This window comes from Oncorhynchus gorbuscha, unplaced genomic scaffold, assembly GCF_021184085.1.
Source record: "Oncorhynchus gorbuscha isolate QuinsamMale2020 ecotype Even-year unplaced genomic scaffold, OgorEven_v1.0 Un_scaffold_1337, whole genome shotgun sequence".
Lineage (NCBI taxonomy): Eukaryota > Metazoa > Chordata > Actinopteri > Salmoniformes > Salmonidae > Oncorhynchus > Oncorhynchus gorbuscha.
The window spans coordinates 15,001-40,745 of NW_025746143.1; the positions used below are offsets into that span (position 1 = coordinate 15,001).

The 25,745-nt window shown below is 41.2% G+C and overlaps 1 protein-coding gene across 1 annotated transcript in view; it reads right to left on the reverse strand.

Annotated features, from left to right (window-relative positions):
* Positions 1 to 1,679: 1,679 nt before the first annotated feature.
* LOC124022329 (lysosomal-trafficking regulator-like) overlaps positions 1,680 to 25,745 on the reverse strand; it is a 92,111-nt gene continuing 68,045 nt past the window's right edge. The window contains 7 exon segments of the mRNA XM_046337251.1: positions 1,680 to 1,859; positions 12,015 to 12,176; positions 14,464 to 14,690; positions 20,207 to 20,453; positions 23,774 to 23,967; positions 23,999 to 24,064; positions 24,100 to 24,299. Coding sequence (XP_046193207.1) covers positions 1,680 to 1,859; positions 12,015 to 12,176; positions 14,464 to 14,690; positions 20,207 to 20,453; positions 23,774 to 23,967; positions 23,999 to 24,064; positions 24,100 to 24,299 — 1,276 coding nt within the window.

A 25,745-nucleotide genomic window follows, 5' to 3' on the forward strand; every position in this document is an offset into this window, starting at 1 on the left:
CAGTAAACGTGTTTAATATGGCCGGTGTCAGTAAACGTGTTTAATATGGCCGGTGTCAGTAAACGTGTTTAACATGGCCGGTGTCAGTAAACGTGTTTAATATGGCCGGTGTCAGTAAACCTGTTTAATATGGCCGGTGTCAGTAAACCTGTTTAATATGGCCGGTGTCAGTAAACGTGTTTAATATGGCCGGTGTCAGTAAACGTGTTTAATATGGCCGGTGTCAGTAAACGTGTTTAATATGGCCGGTGTCAGTAAACGTGTTTAACATGGCCGGTGTCAGTAAACGTGTTTAATATGGCCGGTGTCAGTAAACGTGTTTAATATGGCCGGTGTCAGTAAACATCGGCATTAAAATATGAATTAAATTGTTGCCAGCAGCACAGTTAGTCACCAACACTCTGGATAACTTGACCAGCTCTGCTAGGGCGAGTAAAATGGTCAGAGTGAAGCCTTCTCTCATTTGCGTCTGGAAGTAGCTAGCAAGCTAACCAACGTTAGCACTCGACTGGCATTATGAGGATCAGATCAACCCGACTCCTCAGCCAGAGAGTATGAATGGTGCAGTGGGCTCTGAACGCTCTGAATTTACCAACAGACAATCTGTCAACGCTCTGAATTTACCAACAATCTGTCAACGCTCTGAATTTACCAACAGACAATCTGTCAACGCTCTGAATTTACCAACAGACAATCTGTCAACGCTCTGAATTTACCAACAGACAATCTGTCAACGCTCTGAATTTACCAACAGACAATCTGTCAACGCTCTGAATTTACCAACAGACAATCTGTCAACGCTCTGAATTTACCAACAGACAATCTGTCAACGCTCTGAATTTACCAACAGACAATCTGTCAACGCTCTGAATTTACCAACAGACAATCTGTCAACGCTCTGAATTTACCAACAGACAATCTGTCAACGCTCTGAATTTACCAACAGACAATCTGTCAACGCTCTGAATTTACCAACAGACAATCTGTCAACGCTCTGAATTTACCAACAGACAATCTGTCAACGCTCTGAATTTACTGAAATTTAACGCAACAGACAATCTGTCAACGCTCTGAATTTACCAACAGACAATCTGTCAACGCTCTGAATTTACCAACAGACAATCTGTCAACGCTCTGAATTTACCAACAGACAATCTGTCAACGCTCTGAATTTACCAACAGACAATCAGTCAACGCTCTGAACGCTCTGAATTTACCAACAATCTGACAGCGCTCTGAATTTACCAACAGACAATCTGACAGAGCTCTGAATTTACCAACAGACAATCTGACAGCGCTCTGAATTTACCAAGGACCCAGAGTGCACTCTGACACACTGAATGCAGGCGAGCTGCAGAAGGACGAGGAGGCAACGATTCCCCATCAATTAGCAGTGCAACTTTGAGGGTTTATCTAATGTTCCCTCATTAGATTTCAGCTAATCTTGCCCTGTGCAACTGTGTGTGTGTGTGAGTGAGTAGGTGCCACTGTGTGTGTGTGTGAGTAGGTGCCACTGTGTGTGTGTGTGTGAGTAGGTGCCACTGTGTGTGTGTGTGAGTAGGTGCCACTGTGTGTGTGTGTGAGTAGGTGCCACTGTGTGTGTGTGTGAGTAGGTGCCACTGTGTATGCGTGTCGGTGTGTGCATGACATTGTTTACTACCGGCGAATGTGTGTGTGTGTTAGGCCCTCTTACCTTCTTCCTGCTTGGCCATGTCCTCTGGGTTGCTCTCGCTGTCTGCTTCGTATCCCTCCTCCTCCCCCAGCACTGGAGCCTCACCACACCCCTGCACCTCGTCTCCCTCCTCAGCCTCAGATAGATCCCCCGCCGGGACCACACTCTCCACACACACTGCTAACTTCTAGAGGGAGAGAGGGAGAGAGAGAAATAGGGGGAGAGGGAGAAAGGGATAGAGAGACAATGAGTAAAGGGAGAGAGAGAGTAGAGAGAGGGAGAAAATGAGAGGGAGGGAGAAAATGAGAGGAAGAGGAAAAGTAGAGAGAATAGAGAGCAGAGGGAGAGAATAGAGAGTAGAGGGAGAGAATAGAGAGTAGAGGGAGAGAGTAGAGGGAGAGAATAGAGAGAGAGAATAGAGAGTAGAGGGAGAGAGTAGAGGGAGAGAATAGAGAGAGAGAATAGAGAGTAGAGGGAGAGAATAGAGAGAGAGAATAGAGAGTAGAGGGAGAGAATAGAGAGTAGAGAGAAAGTAGAGAGAAAGTAGAGTCGAGGGAGAGTAGAGAGAAAGTAGAGTCGAGGGAGAGTAGAGAGAATAGAGAGTAGAGGGAGAGAAAAGGGAGTAGAAGGAGAGAAGAGAGAGCGAGAATCGAGAGAAGAGACAGATGAGAGAATAGAGGGAGAGAGACAGAGTAGTGGGAGAGTAGAGTGAGGGAGAGGGAGTACAGGGAGAGTAGAGGGAGAAGAAGTTTATAAAAGTCAGATAAAGTTGTCTCTGGTTAACTCCATCACCAGAGCCAGAAGAGTAAAGAGTAACATAAAGAATGCTGTACAGTACAGAAGCTGTGCTAACGCTGGGCTAACACAGACATTTCTTACCCATGTTCCAGAACGGTCAGGTTTCTCCGTGGAATGTACTAATTACCCATCAGTCACGTCAAAAAATTACGAAAGCTAAAAGACTTTTATTCAAGCAACACTCTTAATGTCTGTACTGTTATTAACAACGGGAAAACAACAACGTTTTCAAGAAACAGACCAATAATAAAGAGATTTCAGGTCATAAGACCTCCTTGTATCAGCTGACTAGCTAGACCACCCGGAGGTGCTGTTAGTCTGCTGTACACACACACAGAGAGAGAGAGAGGAAGGACCGATTAGCTAACTGTTCATCATTTGTATGCCTGATGGGAACAGTAAACTAGCCTAGACGGCCTTCTGGATTTCAGGTGCTAATAAAGACAACATATCCTTCCATTCCATCATAACACTAAACCTGGAACAGCGACCCACTATATTACAGAGTTAGTAGGTTAACTCATTAAGAACAGTTACCTAGTCTACTATATTATAATATTAACTCATTAAGAACAGTTACCTAGTCTACTATATTATAATATTAACTCATTAAGAACAGTTACCTAGTCTACTATATTATAATATTAACTCATTAAGAACAGTTACCTAGTCCACTATATTATAATATTAACTCATTAAGAACAGTTACCTAGTCTACTATATTATAATATTAACTCATTAAGAACAGTTACCTAGTCTACTATATTACAGAGTTAGTAGGTTAACTCATTAAGAACAGTTACCTAGTCCACTATATTATAATATTAACTCATTAAGAACAGTTACCTAGTCCACTATATGATAATATTAACTCATTAAGAACAGTTACCTAGTCCACTATATTATAATATTAACTCATTAAGAACAGTTACCTAGTCCACTATATTATAATATTAACTCATTAAGAACAGTTACCTAGTCTACTATATTGTGGTCCTTCTGTAGCTCAGTTGGTAGAGCATGGCGCTTTGTAACGCCAGGGTAGTGGGTTCGATTCCCGGGACCACCCATACGTAGAATGTATGCACACATGACTGTAAGTCGCTTTGGATAAAAGCGTCTGCTAAATGGCATATATTATTATATTACAGAGTTAGTAGGTTAACTCATTAAGAACAGTTATCTAGTCTACTATATTATAATATTAACTCATTAAGAACAGTTACCTAGTCTACTATATTATAATATTAACTCATTAAGAACAGTTACCTAGTCTACTATATTACAGAGTTAGTAGGTTAACTCATTAAGAACAGTTACCTAGTCTACTATATTATAATATTAACTCATTAAGAACAGTTACCTAGTCTACTATATTATAATATTAACTCATTAAGAACAGTTACCTAGTCTACTATATGATAATATTAACTCATTAAGAACAGTTACCTAGTCTACTATATTATAATATTAACTCATTAAGAACAGTTACCTAGTCTACTATATTACAGAGTTAGTAGGTTAACTCATTAAGAACAGTTACCTAGTCTACTATATTATAATATTAACTCATTAATATGAAATAGTTACCTTAGTCTACTATATTTACAGAGTTAGTAGGTTAACTTAACATTAAGAACAGTTACCTAGTCCACTAAATTATAATATTAACTCATTAAGTACAGTTACCTAGTCTACTATATTACAGAGTTAGTAGGTTAACTCATTAAGAACAGTTACCTAGTCTACTATATTATAATATTAACTCATTAAGAACAGTTACCTAGTCTACTATATTATAATATTAACTCATTAAGAACAGTTACCTAGTCTACTATATTATAATATTAACTCATTAAGAACAGTTACCTAGTCTACTATATTATAATATTAACTCATTAAGAACAGTTACCTAGTCTACTATATTATAATATTAACTCATTAAGAACAGTTACCTAGTCTACTATATTATAATATTAACTCATTAAGAACAGTTACCTAGTCTACTATATTATAATATTAACTCATTAAGAACAGTTACCTAGTCTACTATATTATAATATTAACTCATTAAGAACAGTTACCTAGTCTACTATATTATAATATTAACTCATTAAGAACAGTTACCTAGTCTACTATATTATAATATTAACTCATTAAGAACAGTTACCTAGTCTACTATATTATAATATTAACTCATTAAGAACAGTTACCTAGTCTACTATATTATAATATTAACTCATTAAGAACAGTTACCTAGTCTACTATATTATAATATTAACTCATTAAGAACAGTTACCTAGTCTACTATATTATAATATTAACTCATTAAGAACAGTTACCTAGTCTACTATATTATAGAGTTAGTAGGTTAACTCATTAAGAACAGTTACCTAGTCTACTATATTATAATATTAACTCATTAAGAACAGTTACCAAGTCCACTATATTATAATATTAACTCATTAAGAACAGTTACCTAGTCTACTATATTACAGATTTAGTTGGTTAACTCATTAAGAACAGTTACCTAGTCTACTATATTATAATATTAACTCATTAAGAACAGTTACCTAGTCTACTATATTATAATATTAACTCATTAAGAACAGTTACCTAGTCTACTATATTACAGAGTTAGTAGGTTAACTCATTAACAGTTACCTAGTCTACTATATTACAGAGTTAGTAGGTTAACTCATTAAGAACAGTTACCTAGTCTACTATATTATAATATTAACTCATTAAGAACAGTTACTTAGTCTACTATATTACAGAGTTAGTAGGTTAACTCATTAAGAACAGTTACCTAGTCTACTATATTATAATATTAACTCATTAAGAACAGTTACCTAGTCTACTATATTATAATATTAACTCATTAAGTACAGTTACCTAGTCTACTATATTACAGAGTTAGTTGGTTAACTCATTAAGAACAGTTACCTAGTCCACTATATTATAATATTAACTCATTAATAACAGTTACCTAGTCTACTATATGATAATATTAACTCATTAAGAACAGTTACCTAGTCTACTATATTATAATATTAACTCATTAAGAACAGTTACCTAGTCTACTATATTACAGAGTTAGTAGGTTAACTCATTAAGAACAGTTACCTAGTCTACTATATGATAATATTAACTCATTAAGAACAGTTACCTAGTCTACTATATTACAGAGTTAGTAGGTTAACTCATTAAGAACAGTTACTTAGTCTACTATATTATAATATTAACTCATTAAGAACAGTTACCTAGTCTACTATATTACCGAGTTAGTTGGTTAACTCATTAAGAACAGTTACCTAGTCTACTATATTACAGAGTTAGTTGGTTAACTCATTAAGAACAGTTACCTAGTCTACTATATTATAATATTAACTCATTAAGAACAGTTACCTAGTCTACTATATTATAATATTAACTCATTAAGAACAGTTACCTAGTCTACTATATTACAGAGTTAGTAGGTTAACTCATTAAGAACAGTTATCTAGTCTACTATATGATAATATTAACTCATTAAGAACAGTTACCTAGTCTACTATATTACAGAGTTAGTAGGTTAACTCATTAAGAACAGTTACCTAGTCTACTATATTATAATATTAACTCATTAAGAACAGTTACCTAGTCTACTATATTATAATATTAACTCATTAAGAACAGTTACCTAGTCTACTATATTACAGAGTTAGTAGGTTAACTCATTAACAGTTACCTAGTCTACTATATTACAGAGTTAGTTGGTTAACTCATTAAGAACAGTTACCTAGTCTACTATATTATAATATTAACTCATTAAGAACAGTTACTTAGTCTACTATATTACAGAGTTAGTTGGTTAACTCATTAAGAACAGTTACCTAGTCTACTATATTATAATATTAACTCATTAAGTACAGTTACCTAGTCTACTATATTACAGAGTTAGTAGGTTAACTCATTAAGAACAGTTACCTAGTCTACTATATTATAATATTAACTCATTAAGAACAGTTACCTAGTCTACTATATTATAATATTAACTCATTAAGAACAGTTACCTAGTCTACTATATTATAATATTAACTCATTAAGAACAGTTACCTAGTCTACTATATTACAGAGTTAGTTGGTTAACTCATTAAGAACAGTTACCTAGTCCACTAAATTATAATATTAACTCATTAAGTACAGTTACCTAGTCTACTATATTACAGAGTTAGTAGGTTAACTCATTAAGAACAGTTACCTAGTCTACTATATTATAATATTAACTCATTAAGAACAGTTACCTAGTCTACTATATTATAATATTAACTCATTAAGAACAGTTACCTAGTCTACTATATTACAGAGTTAGTAGGTTAACTCATTAAGAACAGTTACCTAGTCTACTATATTATATAATATTAACTAAATAAGATCAGGAGTATTCAACTCCTTCGTTATGCCAAGCCTCAATAAGACCAGGAGTATTCAACTCCTTCGTTATGCCAAGCCTCAATAAGACCAGGAGTATTCAACTCCTTCGTTATGCCAAGCCTCAATAAGATCAGGAGTATTCAACTCCTTCGTTATGCCAAGCCTCAATAAGATCAGGAGTATTCAACTCCTTCGTTATGCCAAGCCTCAATAAGATCAGGAGTATTCAACTCCTTCGTTATGCCAAGCCTCAATAAGATCAGGAGTATTCAACTCCTCAATAAGACCAGGAGTATTCAACTCCTTCGTTATGCCAAGCCTCAATAAGACCAGGAGTATTCAACTCCTTCGTTATGCCAAGCCTCAATAAGATCAGGAGTATTCAACTCCTTCGTTATGCCAAGCCTCAATAAGACCAGGAGTATTCAACTCCTTTGTTATGCCAAGCCTCAATAAGACCAGGAGTATTCAACTCCTTCGTTATGCCAAGCCTCAATAAGACCAGGAGTATTCAACTCCTTCGTTATGCCAAGCCTCAATAAGATCAGGAATATTGCTAAATAAGTCAGATAATAAGTTTGATGGACTCACTGTGTGCAATAATAGTGTTTCTTTAGGACTAACTCATCTCTGTGTCCCACACAATTGTCTGTTTGGGCCCTTGGTCGGGCAGTGAATCTCAGAGATTCAACCACAAAGACCAGGGAGGGAGGTTCTACAATGCCTCACAAACAAGGTTACCTATTGGGTAAAAAAAGAAAAAAGCTGACATTGAATATCCCTTTGAGCATGGTGAAGTTATTCATTACACTTCAGATGGTGTATCAATACACCCAGTCACTGCAAAGATACAGGCGCCTTAACCCAGTTGGCAGAGAGGAAGGAAACTGCTCAGGGATTTCACCATGAGACCAAAGGTGAATTTAAAACATTTAGAGTTTAATATAGTATTACACAAAGATAAATTATATAAAAAATGCCTGTCAAAAGCTTTGGACCACCTTATACAATTTTGGCAAAAAAGGCAAACTCAGCTCCATCATTTATTAAATCAGATGGCTCCTTCATCACAAAACCCATTGATATCGCCAACTACTTTAATAATTATTAAAGCTTCTCCTCCACCCAAACCTCCCCGCTTCTCCTCCACCCAAACCTCCCCGCTTCTCCTCCACCCAAACCTCCCCGCTTCTCCTCCACCCAAACCTCCCCGCTTCTCCTCCACCCAAACCTCCCCGCTTCACCTCCACCCAAACCGCCCGCTTCACCTCCACCCAAACCGCCCCGCTTCACCTCCACCCAAACCGCCCCGCTTCACCTCCACCCAAACCGCCCGCTTCACCTCCACCCAAACCGCCCCGCTTCACCTCCACCCAAACCGCCCCGCTTCACCTCCACCCAAACCGCCCCGCTTCACCTCCACCCAAACCGCCCCGCTTCACCTTCACCCAAACCTCCCCGCTTCACCTTCACCCAAACCTCCCCGCTTCACCTTCACCCAATCCTCCCCGCTTCACCTTCACCCAAACCTCCCCGCTTCACCTTCACCCAAACCTCCCCGCTTCACCTTCACCCAAACCTCCCCGCTTCTGCAAAAGAGCTGCAAAATCTGGACCCCTACAAATCAGCCGAGCTAGACAATCTGGACCCCTACAAATCAGCCGGGGCTAGACAATCTGGACCCCTACAAATCAGCCGAGCTAGACAATCTGGACCCCTACAAATCAGCCGGGCTAGACAATCTAGACCCTCTCTATCTAAAATTATCTTCAGAAAATGTTGCAACCCCTATTACTAGCCTCTCTTTCGTGTCGTCTGAGATTCCCATAGATTGTAAAGCAGTTGCGGTAAATCCCCTTCTTCAAAGGGGGAGACACTCTTGACCCAAACTGCAACAGACCTAAATCTATACGACACTGCCTTTCTAAGGTCTTTGAAAGCCAAGTTAACAAACAGATTACCGACTATTTCGAATCTCACCGTACCTTCTCCGCTATGCAACCTGGTTTCAGAGCTGGTCATGAAAAAACAGGGGGAAAAGTATTTAAAGAAGCATTCGGGTGTCAATTCGTTAGAAGGCAAACAGAAGACAGTCCTCTCCTCAATAGCCTCAAAGCACAAGTGTTCCCTACTGACGAAGAGTTTTGATATCTGAATCATTGTCAGAGGACAAAAACATGCACACATTGAAAAACATGGTACTTATCCTTTATCTAGAAAATGTATTGCACAACTAATTTAATTAGTGTTTATCACTTTAAACATTTATTTTGGTATCCAACCCTGTAAACGCATGGAAGAGGACAGAGGAGCTGATCAAATCGAATAGAGGAGAGGACCCAGTGCCAAGCAGCAACAGAGTATTAACGTGAGGGAATGATACTGTATTACCTAGTGGACTGACTTGGGCCAAAAAGCTCTACGGGCTCTAGTCAAAACTAGTCCCCCTCCCTGACCACTAGTCCCCCTCCCTGACCACTAGTCCTCCTCCCTAGCCTGACCACTGGTCCTCCTCCCTAGCCTGACCACTGGTCCCTCCTCCTCCCTAGCCTGACCACTGGTCCCTCCTCCTCCCTAGCCTGACCACTGGTCCCTCCTCCTCCCTAGCCTGACCACTGGTCCCTCCTCCTCCCTAGCCTGACCACTGGTCCCTCCTCCTCCCTAGCCTGACCACTGGTCCCTCCTCCTCCCTAGCCTGACCACTGGTCCCTCCTCCTCCCTAGCCTGACCACTGGTCCCTCCTCCTCCCTAGCCTGACCACTGGTCCCTCCTCCTCCCTAGCCTGACCACTGGTCCCTCCTCCTCCCAGACCACTAGTCCCTCCTCCTCCCAGACCACTAGTCCCTCCTCCTCCCAGACCACTAGTCCCTCCTCCTCCCAGACCACTAGTCCCTCCTCCTCCCAGACCACTAGTCCCTCCTCCTCCCAGACCACTAGTCCCTCCTCCTCCCAGACCACTAGTCCCTCCTCCTCCCAGACCACTAGTCCCTCCTCCTCCCAGACCACTAGTCCCTCCTCCTCCCAGACCACTAGACCACTAGTCCCTCCTCCTCCCAGACCACTAGTCCCTCCTCCTCCCAGACCACTAGTCCCTCCTCCTCCCAGACCACTAGTCCCTCCTCCTCCCAGACCACTAGTCCCTCCTCCTCCCAGACCACTAGTCCCTCCTCCTCCCAGACCACTAGTCCCTCCTCCTCCCAGACCACTAGTCCCTCCTCCTCCCAGACCACTAGTCCCTCCTCCTCCCAGACCACTAGTCCCTCCTCCTCCCAGACCACTAGTCCCTCCTCCTCCCAGACCACTAGTCCCTCCTCCTCCCAGACCACTAGTCCCTCCTCCTCCCAGACCACTAGTCCCTCCTCCTCCCAGACCACTAGTCCCTCCTCCTCCCAGACCACTAGTCCCTCCTCCCAGACCACTAGTCCCTCCTCCTCCCAGACCACTAGTCCCTCCTCCTCCCAGACCACTAGTCCCTCCTCCTCCCAGACCACTAGTCCCTCCTCCTCCCAGACCACTAGTCCCTCCTCCTCCCAGACCACTAGTCCCTCCTCCTCCCAGACCACTAGTCCCTCCTCCTCCCAGACCACTAGTCCCTCCTCCTCCCAGACCACTAGTCCCTCCTCCCAGACCACTAGTCCCTCCTCCCAGACCACTAGTCCCTCCTCCCTGACCACTAGTCCCTCCTCCCTGACCACTAGTCCCGACCACTAGTCCTGACCACTAGTCCTGACCACTAGTCCTGACCACTAGTCCTCCTCCCTGACCACTAGTCCTCCTCCCTGTCCTCCTCCCTGACCACTAGTCCCTCCTCCCTGACCACTAGTCCCTCCTCCCTGACCACTAGTCCCGACCACTAGTCCTGACCACTAGTCCTGACCACTAGTCCTGACCACTAGTCCTCCTCCCTGACCACTAGTCCTCCTCCCTGTCCTCCTCCCTGACCACTAGTCCTCCTCCCTGACCACTAGTCCTCCTCCCTGACCACTAGTCCTCCTCCCTGACCACTAGTCCTCCTCCCAGACCACTAGTCCTCCTCCTCCCAGACCACTAGTCCCTCCTCCTCCCAGACCACTAGTCCCTCCTCCTCCCAGACCACTAGTCCCTCCTCCTCCCAGACCACTAGTCCCTCCTCCTCCCAGACCACTAGTCCCTCCTCCTCCCAGACCACTAGTCCCTCCTCCTCCCAGACCACTAGTCCCTCCTCCTCCCAGACCACTAGTCCCTCCTCCTCCCAGACCACTAGTCCCTCCTCCTCCCAGACCACTAGTCCCTCCTCCTCCCAGACCACTAGTCCCTCCTCCTCCCAGACCACTAGTCCCTCCTCCTCCCAGACCACTAGTCCCTCCTCCTCCCAGACCACTAGTCCCTCCTCCTCCCAGACCACTAGTCCCTCCTCCTCCCAGACCACTAGTCCCTCCTCCTCCCAGACCACTAGTCCCTCCTCCTCCCAGACCACTAGTCCCTCCTCCTCCCAGACCACTAGTCCCTCCTCCTCCCAGACCACTAGTCCCTCCTCCTCCCAGACCACTAGTCCCTCCTCCTCCCAGACCACTAGTCCCTCCTCCTCCCAGACCACTCCCCTCCTCCCAGACCACTAGTCCCTCCTCCTCCCAGACCACTAGTCCCTCCTCCTCCCAGACCACTAGTCCCTCCTCCTCCCAGACCACTAGTCCCTCCTCCTCCCAGACCACTAGTCCCTCCTCCTCCCAGACCACTAGTCCCTCCTCCCAGACCACTAGTCCCTCCTCCCAGACCACTAGTCCCTCCTCCCAGACCACTAGTCCCTCCTCCCAGACCACTAGTCCCTCCTCCCTGACCACTAGTCCCTCCTCCCTGACCACTAGTCCCGACCACTAGTCCTGACCACTAGTCCTGACCACTAGTCCTGACCACTAGTCCTCCTCCCTGACCACTAGTCCTCCTCCCTGACCACTAGTCCTCCTCCCTGACCACTAGTCCTCCTCCCTGACCACTAGTCCTCCTCCCTGACCACTAGTCCTCCTCCCTGACCACTAGTCCCTCTACCTAGCCTGAAAACCAGTCTCCTCCACTAGTTAGTTAGTTAATTCCTTAGTCACCCTCCACACCACACAGTGCCCTTGCTCCTCTCTCCCCAGACACAACTCACCCTCTCAGCCTTGTCCTCCTGGGGTTCGGGACTGGAGCAGACCTCGGCCAGGGCCACACGGAGCAGTAAGTCAAACAGGGGCACAGCCAGATCAGAGTTCACGACCCCAGAGTGGGACAGCTGATCCCTGACCTCTAACAGGGTCTCCTCCACTGACTGGAGCTGTAGGGGAAAGATAGTTTAGCTTGAATCAAAAGAGATTTATCTCTCCCATCTGTCCGTCCGTCTGTCCATCTACCAATCTAGTTTCATATTTCAAAGTTAATTCGCCACATGCATACAACAGGTATACAACGGTACAGAGACATTCTTACTTGATGACCTGCTGAACAAATCTAAACCTAGAAGAACAGATGTACACAGAAGGGCCTGGTGGATATGGGGTCCTGGTGGATATGGGGTCCTGGTGGATATGGGGTCCTGGTGGATATGGGGTCCTGGTGGATATGGGGGCCTGGTGGATATGGGGGCCTGGTGGATATGGGGGCCTGGTGGATATGGGGGCCTGGTGGATATGGGGTCCTGGTGGATATGGGGGCCTGGTGGATATGGGGGCCTGGTGGATATGGGGGCCTGGTGGATATGGGGGCCTGGTGGATATGGGGGCCTGGTGGATATGGGGTCCTGGTGGATATGGGGTCCTGGTGGATATGGGGGCCTGGTGGATATGGGGGCCTGGTGGATATGGGGGCCTGGTGGATATGGGGGCCTGGTGGATATGGGCCTGAATTCCAATTGGAACCCTATTCCCTCGATAGTGCACTGCTTTTGACTAGGGCCCTATAGAACCCTATTCCCTTGATATGGCCCTGGTCAAAAGTAGTCACTTAGGTACCCGTAATGGCACTAGGTACCCGTAATGGCACTAGGTCCCCGTAATGGTACTAGGTCCCCGTAATGGTACTAGGTCCCCGTAATGGTACTAGGTCCCCGTAATGGTACTAGGTCCCCGTAATGGTACTAGGTCCCCGTAATGGTACTAGGTCCCCGTAATGGTACTAGGTCCCCGTAATGGTACTAGGTCCCCATAATGGTACTAGGTCCCCATAATGGTACTAGGTCCCCATAATGGTACTAGGTCCCCATAATGGTACTAGGTCCCCATAATGGTACTAGGTCCCCATAATGGTACTAGGTCCCCATAATGGTACTAGGTCCCCATAATGGTACTAGGTCCCCATAATGGTACTAGGTCCCCATAATGGTACTAGGTCCCCATAATGGTACTAGGTCCCCATAATGGTACTAGGTCCCCATAATGGTACTAGGTCCCCATAATGGTACTAGGTCCCCATAATGGTACTAGGTCCCCATAATGGTACTAGGTCCCCATAATGGTACTAGGTACCCATAATGGTACATAATAATGGTACTAGGTACCCATAATGGTACTAGGTACCCATAATGGTACTAGGTCTAGGTACCCATAATGGTACTAGGTCTAGGTACCCATAATGGTACTAGGTCTAGGTACCCATAATGGTACTAGGTCTAGGTACCCATAATGGTACTAGGTCTAGGTACCCATAATGGTACTAGGTCTAGGTACCCATAATGGTACTAGGTCTAGGTACCCATAATGGTACTAGGTCTAGGTACCCATAATGGTACTAGGTCTAGGTACCCATAATGGTACTAGGTCTAGGTACCCATAATGGTACTAGGTCTAGGTACCCATAATGGTACTAGGTCTAGGTACCCATAATGGTACTAGGTCTAGGTACCCATAATGGTACTAGGTCTAGGTACCCATAATGGTACTAGGTCTAGGTACCCATAATGGTACTAGGTCTAGGTACCCATAATGGTACTAGGTCTAGGTACCCATAATGGTACTAGGTCTAGGTACCCATAATGGTACTAGGTCTAGGTACCCATAATGGTACTAGGTCTAGGTACCCATAATGGTACTAGGTCTAGGTACCCATAATGGTACTAGGTCTAGGTACCCATAATGGTACTAGGTCTAGGTACCCATAATGGTACTAGGTCTAGGTACCCATAATGGTACTAGGTCTAGGTACCCATAATGGTACTAGGTCTAGGTACCCATAATGGTACTAGGTCTAGGTACCCATAATGGTACTAGGTCTAGGTACCCATAATGGTACTAGGTCTAGGTACCCATAATGGTACTAGGTCTAGGTACCCATAATGGTACTAGGTCTAGGTACCCATAATGGTACTAGGTCTAGGTACCCATAATGGTACTAGGTCTAGGTACCCATAATGGTACTAGGTCTAGGTACCCATAATGGTACTAGGTCTAGGTACCCATAATGGTACTAGGTCTAGGTACCCATAATGGTACTAGGTCTAGGTACCCATAATGGTACTAGGTCTAGGTACCCATAATGGTACTAGGTCTAGGTACCCATAATGGTACTAGGTCTAGGTACCCATAATGGTACTAGGTCTAGGTACCCATAATGGTACTAGGTCTAGGTACCTGGAATGAAAGCTCAGGTTCGATCCTCTGCAGGCCTGAGTTAGCGCTGTGCAGGCAGATCGCAAGCAGGGCCTCCAGCATTCTGATGCTCTGTAGAGGCCACTCTTCCTCCAGCCTCCTGGAAGGATCCTTCTGGGTCCCCTTCCCCTCTCCCTGCCCACCCTGGCCTGGGCTCACTGCTTCAGCTGGGTGCTGGCCTGGATCCTCCACTCCCAGGGTGGTTGAACCTTTTAAAAAGAATGTCAAAAAGCTGTGAAGACTGAACCGTAGAACCCTCTTTATGTCTGTTTCTATGTAATGCAGGGGTTCTTAAACTGTTTCAGCCCCGCACCCAAAGTAGAAATGCGGTGTTTTCCTGGGAGTTCATGAAACCATGCTTTCCTTTTGGGGGCCCTAAGCCAGATATGGTTGGATTCATATTTGTCTCTGCCTCTTGACGACAAAGAGTTTTAAAGTACATTTCCTGCACCTCTTCAACATTTAGCCATGGAGCAGAGAGAAAACGTTGTAATTTATGAAAAACAGATTAAGTAATTCTACCCATTTTGCCATGGGGTGGAGAGAAATCGTTGTAGTTTTAAAGATAATTTCCTAAAATTCTACACATATTGCCATGCTTATGCCATGTGATCATGATACCCGAGTGAGAGTGACTAACAAAACCAATGCGGCCCCCCGGAGGTCAGGGCCCACCATGATTACTACAAGTTTAGCTAGCTAGACTAATTTACCAATCCCAAAATTGTTATCCGACATGGTTAATTGAGTGACGGTCAGCGACTGAAATAAGAGGGGAAAACTTGCTTTTATTTTAAAATTGCAACGGGTCTCCTATTCTAACGCACCGTGGTAAATTAACCCCGACTGAGTGCCACTTTGTTATACATATACAGTACCAAAGGCTTGGACACACCTACTCATAGTTGATTTTTTTAAACTATTTTCTACATTGTAGAATAATAGTGAAGACATCAAAACTTAACCAGCACTGTTACCACAGCATTCTGCAGCCATACGCGGACCCCCCCCCGTTGACACGACCCCCCCCCGTTGACACGGCGGCGACCCCCCGTTGACGTGTATTGTGTATAAACCGTATTGTGTATTGTGTATAAACCGTATTGTGTATTAACCGTATTGTGTATTGTGTATAAACCGTATTGTGTATTGTGTATAAACCGTATTGTGTATTGTGTATAAACCGTATTGTGTATAAACCGTATTGTGTATAAACCGTATTGTGTATAAACCGTATTGTGTATAAACCGTATTGTGTATAAACCGTATTGTGTATAAACCGTATTGTGTATAAACCGTATTGTGTATAAACCGTATTGTGTATAAACCGTATTGTGTATAAACCGTATTGTGTATAAACCGTATTGTGTATAAACCGTATTGTGTATTTATATAAACCGTATTGTGTATTTATATAAACCGTATTGTGTATTTATATAAACCGTATTGTGTATTTATATAAACCGTATTGTGTATTGTGTATTTATATAAACCGTATTGTGTATAAACCGTATTGTGTATAAACCGTATTGTGTATAAACCGTATTGTGTATAAACCGTATTGTGTATAAACCGTATTGTGTATAAACCGTATTGTGTATAAACCGTATTGTGTATAAACCGTATTGTGTATTTGTATAAACCGTATTGTGTATTTGTATAAACCGTATTGTGTATTTATATAAACCGTATTGTGTATTTATATAAACCGTATTGTGTATTTATATAAACCGTATTGTGTATTTATATAAACCGTATTGTGTATTTATATAAACCGTATTGTGTATTTATATAAACCGTATTGTGTATTTATATAAACCGTATTGTGTATTTATATAAACCGTATTGTGTATTTATATAAACCGTATTGTGTATTTATATAAACCGTATTGTGTATAAACCGTATTGTGTATTTATATAAACCGTATTGTGTATAAACCGTATTGTGTATTTATATAAACCGTATTGTGTATAAACCGTATTGTGTATAAACCGTATTGTGTATTTATATAAACCGTATTGTGTATTTATATAAACCGTATTGTGTATAAACCGTATTGTGTATAAACCGTATTGTGTATAAACCGTATTGTGTATAAACCGTATTGTGTATAAACCGTATTGTGTATTTATATAAACCGTATTGTGTATTTATATAAACCGTATTGTGTATTTATATAAACCGTATTGTGTATTTATATAAACCGTATTGTGTATTTATATAAACCGTATTGTGTATAAACCGTATTGTGTATTTATATAAACCGTATTGTGTATTTGTATAAACCGTATTGTGTATAAACCGTATTGTGTATTTATATAAACCGTATTGTGTATTTATATAAACCGTATTGTGTATAAACCGTATTGTGTATAAACCGTATTGTGTATAAACCGTATTGTGTATTTATATAAACCGTATTGTGTATTTATATAAACCGTATTGTGTATAAACCGTATTGTGTATTTATATAAACCGTATTGTGTATTTATATAAACCGTATTGTGTATAAACCGTATTGTGTATAAACCGTATTGTGTATAAACCGTATTGTGTATTTATATAAACCGTATTGTGTATTTATATAAACCGTATTGTGTATAAACCGTATTGTGTATAAACCGTATTGTGTATAAACCGTATTGTGTATAAACCGTATTGTGTATAAACCGTATTGTGTATTTATATAAACCGTATTGTGTATTTATATAAACCGTATTGTGTATAAACCGTATTGTGTATAAACCGTATTGTGTATAAACCGTATTGTGTATAAACCGTATTGTGTATAAACCGTATTGTGTATTTATATAAACCGTATTGTGTATAAACCGTATTGTGTATAAACCGTATTGTGTATAAACCGTATTGTGTATTTATATAAACCGTATTGTGTATAAACCGTATTGTGTATAAACCGTATTGTGTATAAACCGTATTGTGTATTTATATAAACCGTATTGTGTATTTATATAAACCGTATTGTGTATAAACCGTATTGTGTATTTATATAAACCGTATTGTGTATTTATATAAACCGTATTGTGTATAAACCGTATTGTGTATAAACCGTATTGTGTATTTATATAAACCGTATTGTGTATAAACCGTATTGTGTATAAACCGTATTGTGTATTTATATAAACCGTATTGTGTATTTATATAAACCGTATTGTGTATAAACCGTATTGTGTATTTATATAAACCGTATTGTGTATTTATATAAACCGTATTGTGTATAAACCGTATTGTGTATAAACCGTATTGTGTATAAACCGTATTGTGTATTTATATAAACCGTATTGTGTATTTATATAAACCGTATTGTGTATTTATATAAACCGTATTGTGTATTTATATAAACCGTATTGTGTATTTATATAAACCGTATTGTGTATTTATATAAACCGTATTGTGTATTTATATAAACCGTATTGTGTATAAACCGTATTGTGTATAAACCGTATTGTGTATTTATATAAACCGTATTGTGTATAAACCGTATTGTGTATAAACCGTATTGTGTATTTATATAAACCGTATTGTGTATTTATATAAACCGTATTGTGTATAAACCGTATTGTGTATTTATATAAACCGTATTGTGTATTTATATAAACCGTATTGTGTATAAACCGTATTGTGTATAAACCGTATTGTGTATTTATATAAACCGTATTGTGTATTTATATAAACCGTATTGTGTATTTATATAAACCGTATTGTGTATAAACCGTATTGTGTATTTATATAAACCGTATTGTGTATTTATATAAACCGTATTGTGTATAAACCGTATTGTGTATAAACCGTATTGTGTATAAACCGTATTGTGTATAAACCGTATTGTGTATAAACCGTATTGTGTATAAACCGTATTGTGTATAAACCGTATTGTGTATAAACCGTATTGTGTATAAACCGTATTGTGTATAAACCGTATTGTGTATAAACCGTATTGTGTATAAACCGTATTGTGTATAAACCGTATTGTGTATAAACCGTATTGTGTATAAACCGTATTGTGTATAAACCGTATTGTGTATAAACCGTATTGTGTATAAACCGTATTGTGTATAAACCGTATTGTGTATTTATATAAACCGTATTGTGTATTTATATAAACCGTATTGTGTATTTATATAAACCGTATTGTGTATAAACCGTATTGTGTATAAACCGTATTGTGTATAAACCGTATTGTGTATTTATATAAACCGTATTGTGTATTTATATAAACCGTATTGTGTATAAACCGTATTGTGTATAAACCGTATTGTGTATAAACCGTATTGTGTATTGTGTATAAACCGTATTGTGTATTGTGTATAAACCGTATTGTGTATTTATATAAACCGTATTGTGTATTTATATAAACCGTATTGTGTATTGTGTATAAACCGTATTGTGTATTGTGTATAAACCGTATTGTGTATAAACCGTATTGTGTATAAACCGTATTGTGTATAAACCGTATTGTGTATAAACCGTATTGTGTATTTATATAAACCGTATTGTGTATTTATATAAACCGTATTGTGTATTTATATAAACCGTATTGTGTATTTATATAAACCGTATTGTGTATTTATATAAACCGTATTGTGTATTGTGTATAAACCGTATTGTGTATTTATATAAACCGTATTGTGTATTTATATAAACCGTATTGTGTATAAACCGTATTGTGTATAAACCGTATTGTGTATAAACCGTATTGTGTATTTATATAAACCGTATTGTGTATTTATATAAACCGTATTGTGTATGTGTATAAACCGTATTGTGTATAAACCGTATTGTGTATTGTGTATAAACCGTATTGTGTATTTATATAAACCGTATTGTGTATTTATATAAACCGTATTGTGTATTTATATAAACCGTATTGTGTATTTATATAAACCGTATTGTGTATAAACCGTATTGTGTATAAACCGTATTGTGTATAAACCGTATTGTGTATTTATATAAACCGTATTGTGTATTTATATAAACCGTATTGTGTATAAACCGTATTGTGTATAAACCGTATTGTGTATAAACCGTATTGTGTATAAACCGTATTGTGTATAAACCGTATTGTGTATAAACCGTATTGTGTATAAACCGTATTGTGTATAAACCGTATTGTGTATAAACCGTATTGTGTATTTATATAAACCGTATTGTGTATAAACCGTATTGTGTATAAACCGTATTGTGTATAAACCGTATTGTGTATAAACCGTATTGTGTATAAACCGTATTGTGTATAAACCGTATTGTGTATAAACCGTATTGTGTATAAACCGTATTGTGTATAAACCGTATTGTGTATAAACCGTATTGTGTATAAACCGTATTGTGTATAAACCGTATTGTGTATAAACCGTATTGTGTATAAACCGTATTGTGTATAAACCGTATTGTGTATAAACCGTATTGTGTATAAACCGTATTGTGTATAAACCGTATTGTGTATTGTGTATAAACCGTATTGTGTATTTATATAAACCGTATTGTGTATTTATATAAACCGTATTGTGTATTTATATAAACCGTATTGTGTATTTATATAAACCGTATTGTGTATTTATATAAACCGTATTGTGTATTTATATAAACCGTATTGTGTATTTATATAAACCGTATTGTGTATTTATATAAACCGTATTGTGTATTTATATAAACTGTATTGTGTATTTGTATTTTTTTACATTGTGAAATAAAAACCAATCAAACCTGTCTGAACTGGGGTTGGTATACAGGTTGGTGACGGGGCAGAGGAGGAGTCAGGAGTCTTGTCCTTCCCATCGCTCTTCTTCTTGTCCTTGCCATCCGAGGTGTGAGAGGTGAGTTTTTGGATGAGCATGGTCATGAGGCGGGAACAGACATCTAGTCCCCCCAGCCGGTAGAAGTGTCTCTGGAACACGGGATTCGCCAGGTAGATCCAGCGACACACCGACCACACGTCAGCAGCACGCCGCACCTGTTCAAACATCATCATCATCATCATCATCATCATCATCATCATCATCATCATTATTATTATTATTCTTAGTTCAGATTTGTTTAAATATATAATCCCTCTGGTAAATGACAAAACATTTATAAAATGTGAATGATATGTATAGTGTACACTTAGATACTTGATATTAATTAGTGACACGCGTTATCAGCACAAAATGCTGTGACGCTGTTGATCGAGTCTCCATTTCATCACTGCGTGGCGTTCGGCACTGACCGGTTTACGAACACGACACAGCTGCAGCTCGGGCGTCTACATATCTGAAGATTGTGTGGCTGTAGTCAAAGTTATGCCCAGACACATGGATGCCTTCAGAAGCATTCACACTCACATTCTGGGTAAGGCACTAAGAGCTGTGAGTCTTTCTGGGTAAGGCGCTAAGAGCTGTGAGTCTTTCTGGGTAAGGCGCTAAGAGCTGTGAGTCTTTCTGGGTAAGGCGCTAAGAGCTGTGAGTCTTTCTGGGTAAGGCGCTAAGAGCTGTGAGTCTTTCTGGGTAAGGCGCTAAGAGCTGTGAGTCTTTCTGGGTAAGGTGCTAAGAGCTGTGAGTCTTTCTGGGTAAGGCTCTAAGAGCTGTGACTCTTTCTGGGTAAGGCGCTAAGAGCTGTGAGTCTTTCTGGGTAAGCCTCTAAGAACTCTTGTGGGATTAAAATGGATTTCATCCTTTTTTTGACAACGATCTACACAAAATACTCTACTGTCAAAGAGGAAGACAAATGTCTGAATTCTAAAACAATAATAAATACTGTGTATACAAAACATTAAGAACAGTAGCTCTTTCCATGAAATAGACAGCTATGATCCCTTGTTAAATCCACTTCAACCAGTGTAGATGAAGGGGAGGAGACAGGTTAAATCCACTTCAATCAGTGTAGATGAAGGGGAGGAGACAGGTTAAATCCACTTCAATCAGTGTAGATGAAGGGGAGGAGACAGGTTAAATCCACTTCAATCAGTGTAGATGAAGGAGAGGAGACAGGTTAAATCCACTTCAACCAGTGTAGATGAAGGAGAGGAGACAGGTTAAATCCACTTCAATCAGTGTAGATGAAGGGGAGGAGACAGGTTAAATCCACTTCAACCAGTGTAGATGAAGGGGAGGAGACAGGTTAAATCCACTTCAACCAGTGTAGATGAAGGGGAGGAGACAGGTTAAATCCACTTCAACCAGTGTAGATGAAGGGGAGGAGACAGGTTAAATCCACTTCAACCAGTGTAGATGAAGGGGAGGAGACAGGTTAATCAAGGATTTTTAAGACTCGAGACGATTGAGACATGGATTGTGTATGTTTGCCATTCAGAGGGTGAATGGGCGAGACAAAAGATTTAAGTGCCTTTGAACGGGGTATGGTAGTAGGTGCCAGGCGCACCGGTTTGCGTCAAGAACTGCAATGCTGCTGGGTTTTCAATGCTCAACAGTTTCTGGGTAAGGCTCTAAGAGCTGTGAGTCTTTCTGGGTAAGGCTCTAAGAGCTGTGAGTCTTTCTGGGTAAGGCTCAAAGAGCTGTGAGTCTTTCTGGGTAAGGCTCAAAGAGCTGTGAGTCATTCTGGGTAAGGCTCTAAGAGCTGTGAGTCTTTCTGGGTAAGGCTCTAAGAGCTGTGAGTCTTTCTGGGTAAGGCTCTAAGAGCTGTGAGTCTTTCTGGGTAAGGCTCTAAGAGCTGTGAGTCTTTCTGGGTAAGGCTCTAAGAGCTGTGAGTCATTCTGGGTAAGGCTCTAAGAGCTGTGAGTCATTCTGGGTAAGGCTCTAAGAGCTGTGAGTCATTCTGGGTAAGGCTCTAAGAGCTGTGAGTCATTCTGGGTAAGGCTCTAAGAGCTGTGAGTCATTCTGGGTAAGGCTCTAAGAGCTGTGAGTCTTTCTGGGTAAGGCTCTAAGAGTTTTCCACACCTTTATTATGCATTTACCCATTATTATTTTCAACATTAGTTCTGTCAAATTGGTTGTTGATCATCGCTAGGCAACCATTTTCAGGTCTTGCCATAGATTTCCAAACAGATTTTAGTCAAAACTGTAACTCTGCCACTCAAACATTCACCGTCTTCTTGGTAACCAACTCCAGTGTATATTTGGCCTTGTGTTTTAGGTTATTGTCCTGCTGAAAGGTGAATTAATCTCAGTGTCTGGTGGAAAGGAAACTAAACCAGGTTTTCCTCTAGGATGTTGACTGTGCTTAGCTCCATTCTGTTTATTTTCTATCCTGAAAAACTCCCCAGTCCTTAATGATGACAAGCATACCCGTAACATGATGCAGACACCACTCTGCTTGAAAATATGCAGAGTGGTACTCAGTAATGTGTTGTATTGGATTTGCCCCAAACATAACACTTTGTATTGAGGACAAAAAGTGAATTGCTTAGTATTAGTTTAGTGCCTTGTTGCAAACAGGATAATCCATTTTAGTGTGTAACACAATAAAATGTGGTAAAAAGTCCAGGAATACTGGCTAAAGGCACAGTGTGGTCTTTCTTTCTGCCCCGGATTGGTGCGCTTGTTGCGGGCCGCTTTAAAACTACTCACAAGCCCCCATTCTGGTTGTTATCTAGCTAGCTAGCAACCTGATAACTTTACCACTGACTAGGATATGCACACATTAGGATGGTAGAACTGAACAGGAATAAGCTTCTCAAAGAGATGCTTCAAAGGCAGGCTGCATATGCAAACTGGGGTGTGTATGATTGTGTGTGTGAGAGAATGTGTGTTTCAAGTTTTAGAATCAAATGCACTAGTACAGTGGAATACCTTTCAAGCTCTCTCCCAACAATGCAGTAATCCATATACCATAGTGTGTGTGTATATGCTTGAAAGAGAAGAAGTGATTCATTCCAGGTTACTACCTCATGAAGCTGGTTGAGAGAATGTCAAGAGAGTGCAAAGCTGTCCTCAAGGCAAAGGGTGGCTGAAGAATCTCAAATATAGGTTGATTTGTTTAATGCGTTTTTGGTTACTACATGACGCTGTGTGTGTTATTTCATAGTTTTGATGTCTTTACTATTATTCTACAATGTAATAGTACAAATGAAGAAATCCCTTGAATGAGTAGGTGTTCTAAAACTGTTGAACTGTTGTGTGTTTCCATCTCTTACAATCAAAGCCTGTAACAATGTACTGCTTCTTAAATGGAAACATCTTTATGGACTCTGAGCAAATTAAAAAACATTTGAATTGCGATTAACTAATGCCATTAACTCAAATAATAATTGTAATCGTTTGACAGCCCTAACATTAACACATTAAACTGGACATTGTGCGATCAATCAAAAATAATGCCAAGTTAAAAACACAACACCTGTTCCTTGGAGGGCAGGGCCACGCTGTCAGGTGACAGGCAGGGGAGTCTCCCTCCCAGAGGCTCTGAAGCCGTACTGTCGTACCCTGATGTATCCTCCGAGTCGTTGACCGAGTCACGGTCCGAGTCGGCCTCCTTGCTGACGCAGAGGAACGCCACACACAGGAAGAGGTTGATGGTGTTCAGATGGGTCTCTCCCGGCCCCTCCCCTTCCTGCCCCTTGACCAATCCGTCTCCTTGGGTGTGCCTCTTTTAGACACTCGTAGAACTTAGACAGGCTCTGTGGGCCCCCTCTCCTATGGGACCTGCGGTACTTCCGGCCCCACGGGACCCCAGCTCCTCAGCCAGGCCGAGCGTGGCCTCTCTCTCCTGGGCCTCGGCATGCTCCGGGTCCTGGTGCTCCACTCCAACTCCAAGTATTAACGTCTCAAACACCTTGAGGGCCCAGGCCCGAGTCTGGTCCAGGTAGATGAGCTCAGTCACCTGGTTCAGACCGTTACAGGACAGGAAAAGGTTCCTGATCACCCTGACAGGAAGGAAGAGGAACACATCACTTTAATGAGGAAGAGGAACACATCACTTTAATGAGGAGGAGGAACACATCACTTTAATGAGGAAGAGGAACACATCACTTTAATGAGGAAGAGGAACACATCACTTTAATGAGGAAGAGGAACACACCACTTTAATGAGGAAGAGGAACACACCACTTTAATGAGGAAGAGGAACACACCACTTTAATGAGGAAGAGGAACACACCACTTTAATATTTAACTGAAGAGAATGAAGAAGAAGAAAAGGGTCCATTTAAAGTCTGGCTGCAGACCGGAGCAGACTTCTACAATCAGTCTGTATTTAAAGTCTGGCTGCAGGCCAGAGCAGACTTCTACAATCAGTCTGTATTTAAAGTCTGGCTGCAGACCGGAGCAGACTTCTACAATCAGTCTGTATTTAAAGTCTGGCTGCAGACCGAGCAGACTTCTACAATCAGTCTGTATTTAAAGTCTGGCTGCAGACCGGAGCAGACTTCTACAATCAGTCTGTATTTAAAGTCTGGCTGCAGACCGGAGCAGACTTCTACAATCAGTCTGTATTTAAAGTCTGGCTGCAGACCGGAGCAGACTTCTACAATCAGTCTGTATTTAAAGTCTGGCTGCAGACCGGAGCAGACTTCTACAATCAGTCTGTATTTAAAGTCTGGCTGCAGGCCGAGCAGACTTCTACAATCAGTCTGTATTTAAAGTCTGGCTGCAGGCCAGAGCAGACTTCTACAATCAGTCTGTATTTAAAGTCTGGCTGCAGACCGGAGCAGACTTCTACAATCAGTCTGTATTTAAAGTCTGGCTGCAGACCGGAGCAGACTTCTACAATCAGTGTGTATTTAAAGTCTGGCTGCAGGCCGGAGCAGACTTCTACAATCAGTCTGTATTTAAAATCTGGCTGCAGGCCGGAGCAGACTTCTACAATCAGTCTGTATTTAAAGTCTGGCTGCAGACCGGAGCAGACTTCTACAATCAGTCTGTATTTAAAGTCTGGCTGCAGGCCGGAGCAGACTTCTACAATCAGTCTGTATTTAAAGTCTGGCTGCAGACCGGAGCAGACTTCTACAATCAGTCTGTATTTAAAGTCTGGCTGCAGGCCAGAGCAGACTTCTACAATCAGTCTGTATTTAAAGTCTGGCTGCAGACCGGAGCAGACTTCTACAATCAGTCTGTATTTAAAGTCTGGCTGCAGACCGGAGCAGACTTCTACAATCAGTCTGTATTTAAAGTCTGGCTGCAGGCCGGAGCAGACTTCTACAATCAGTCTGTATTCAGAATATACAGTTGAAGTCAGTTTACATACACCTTAGCCAAATACATTTAAATTCAGTTTTTCACAATTCCTGACATTTAGTCCTAGTAAAAATGCACAGTCTTAGGTCAGTTAGGATCACCACTTTATTTTAAGAATGTGAACTGTCACAATAATA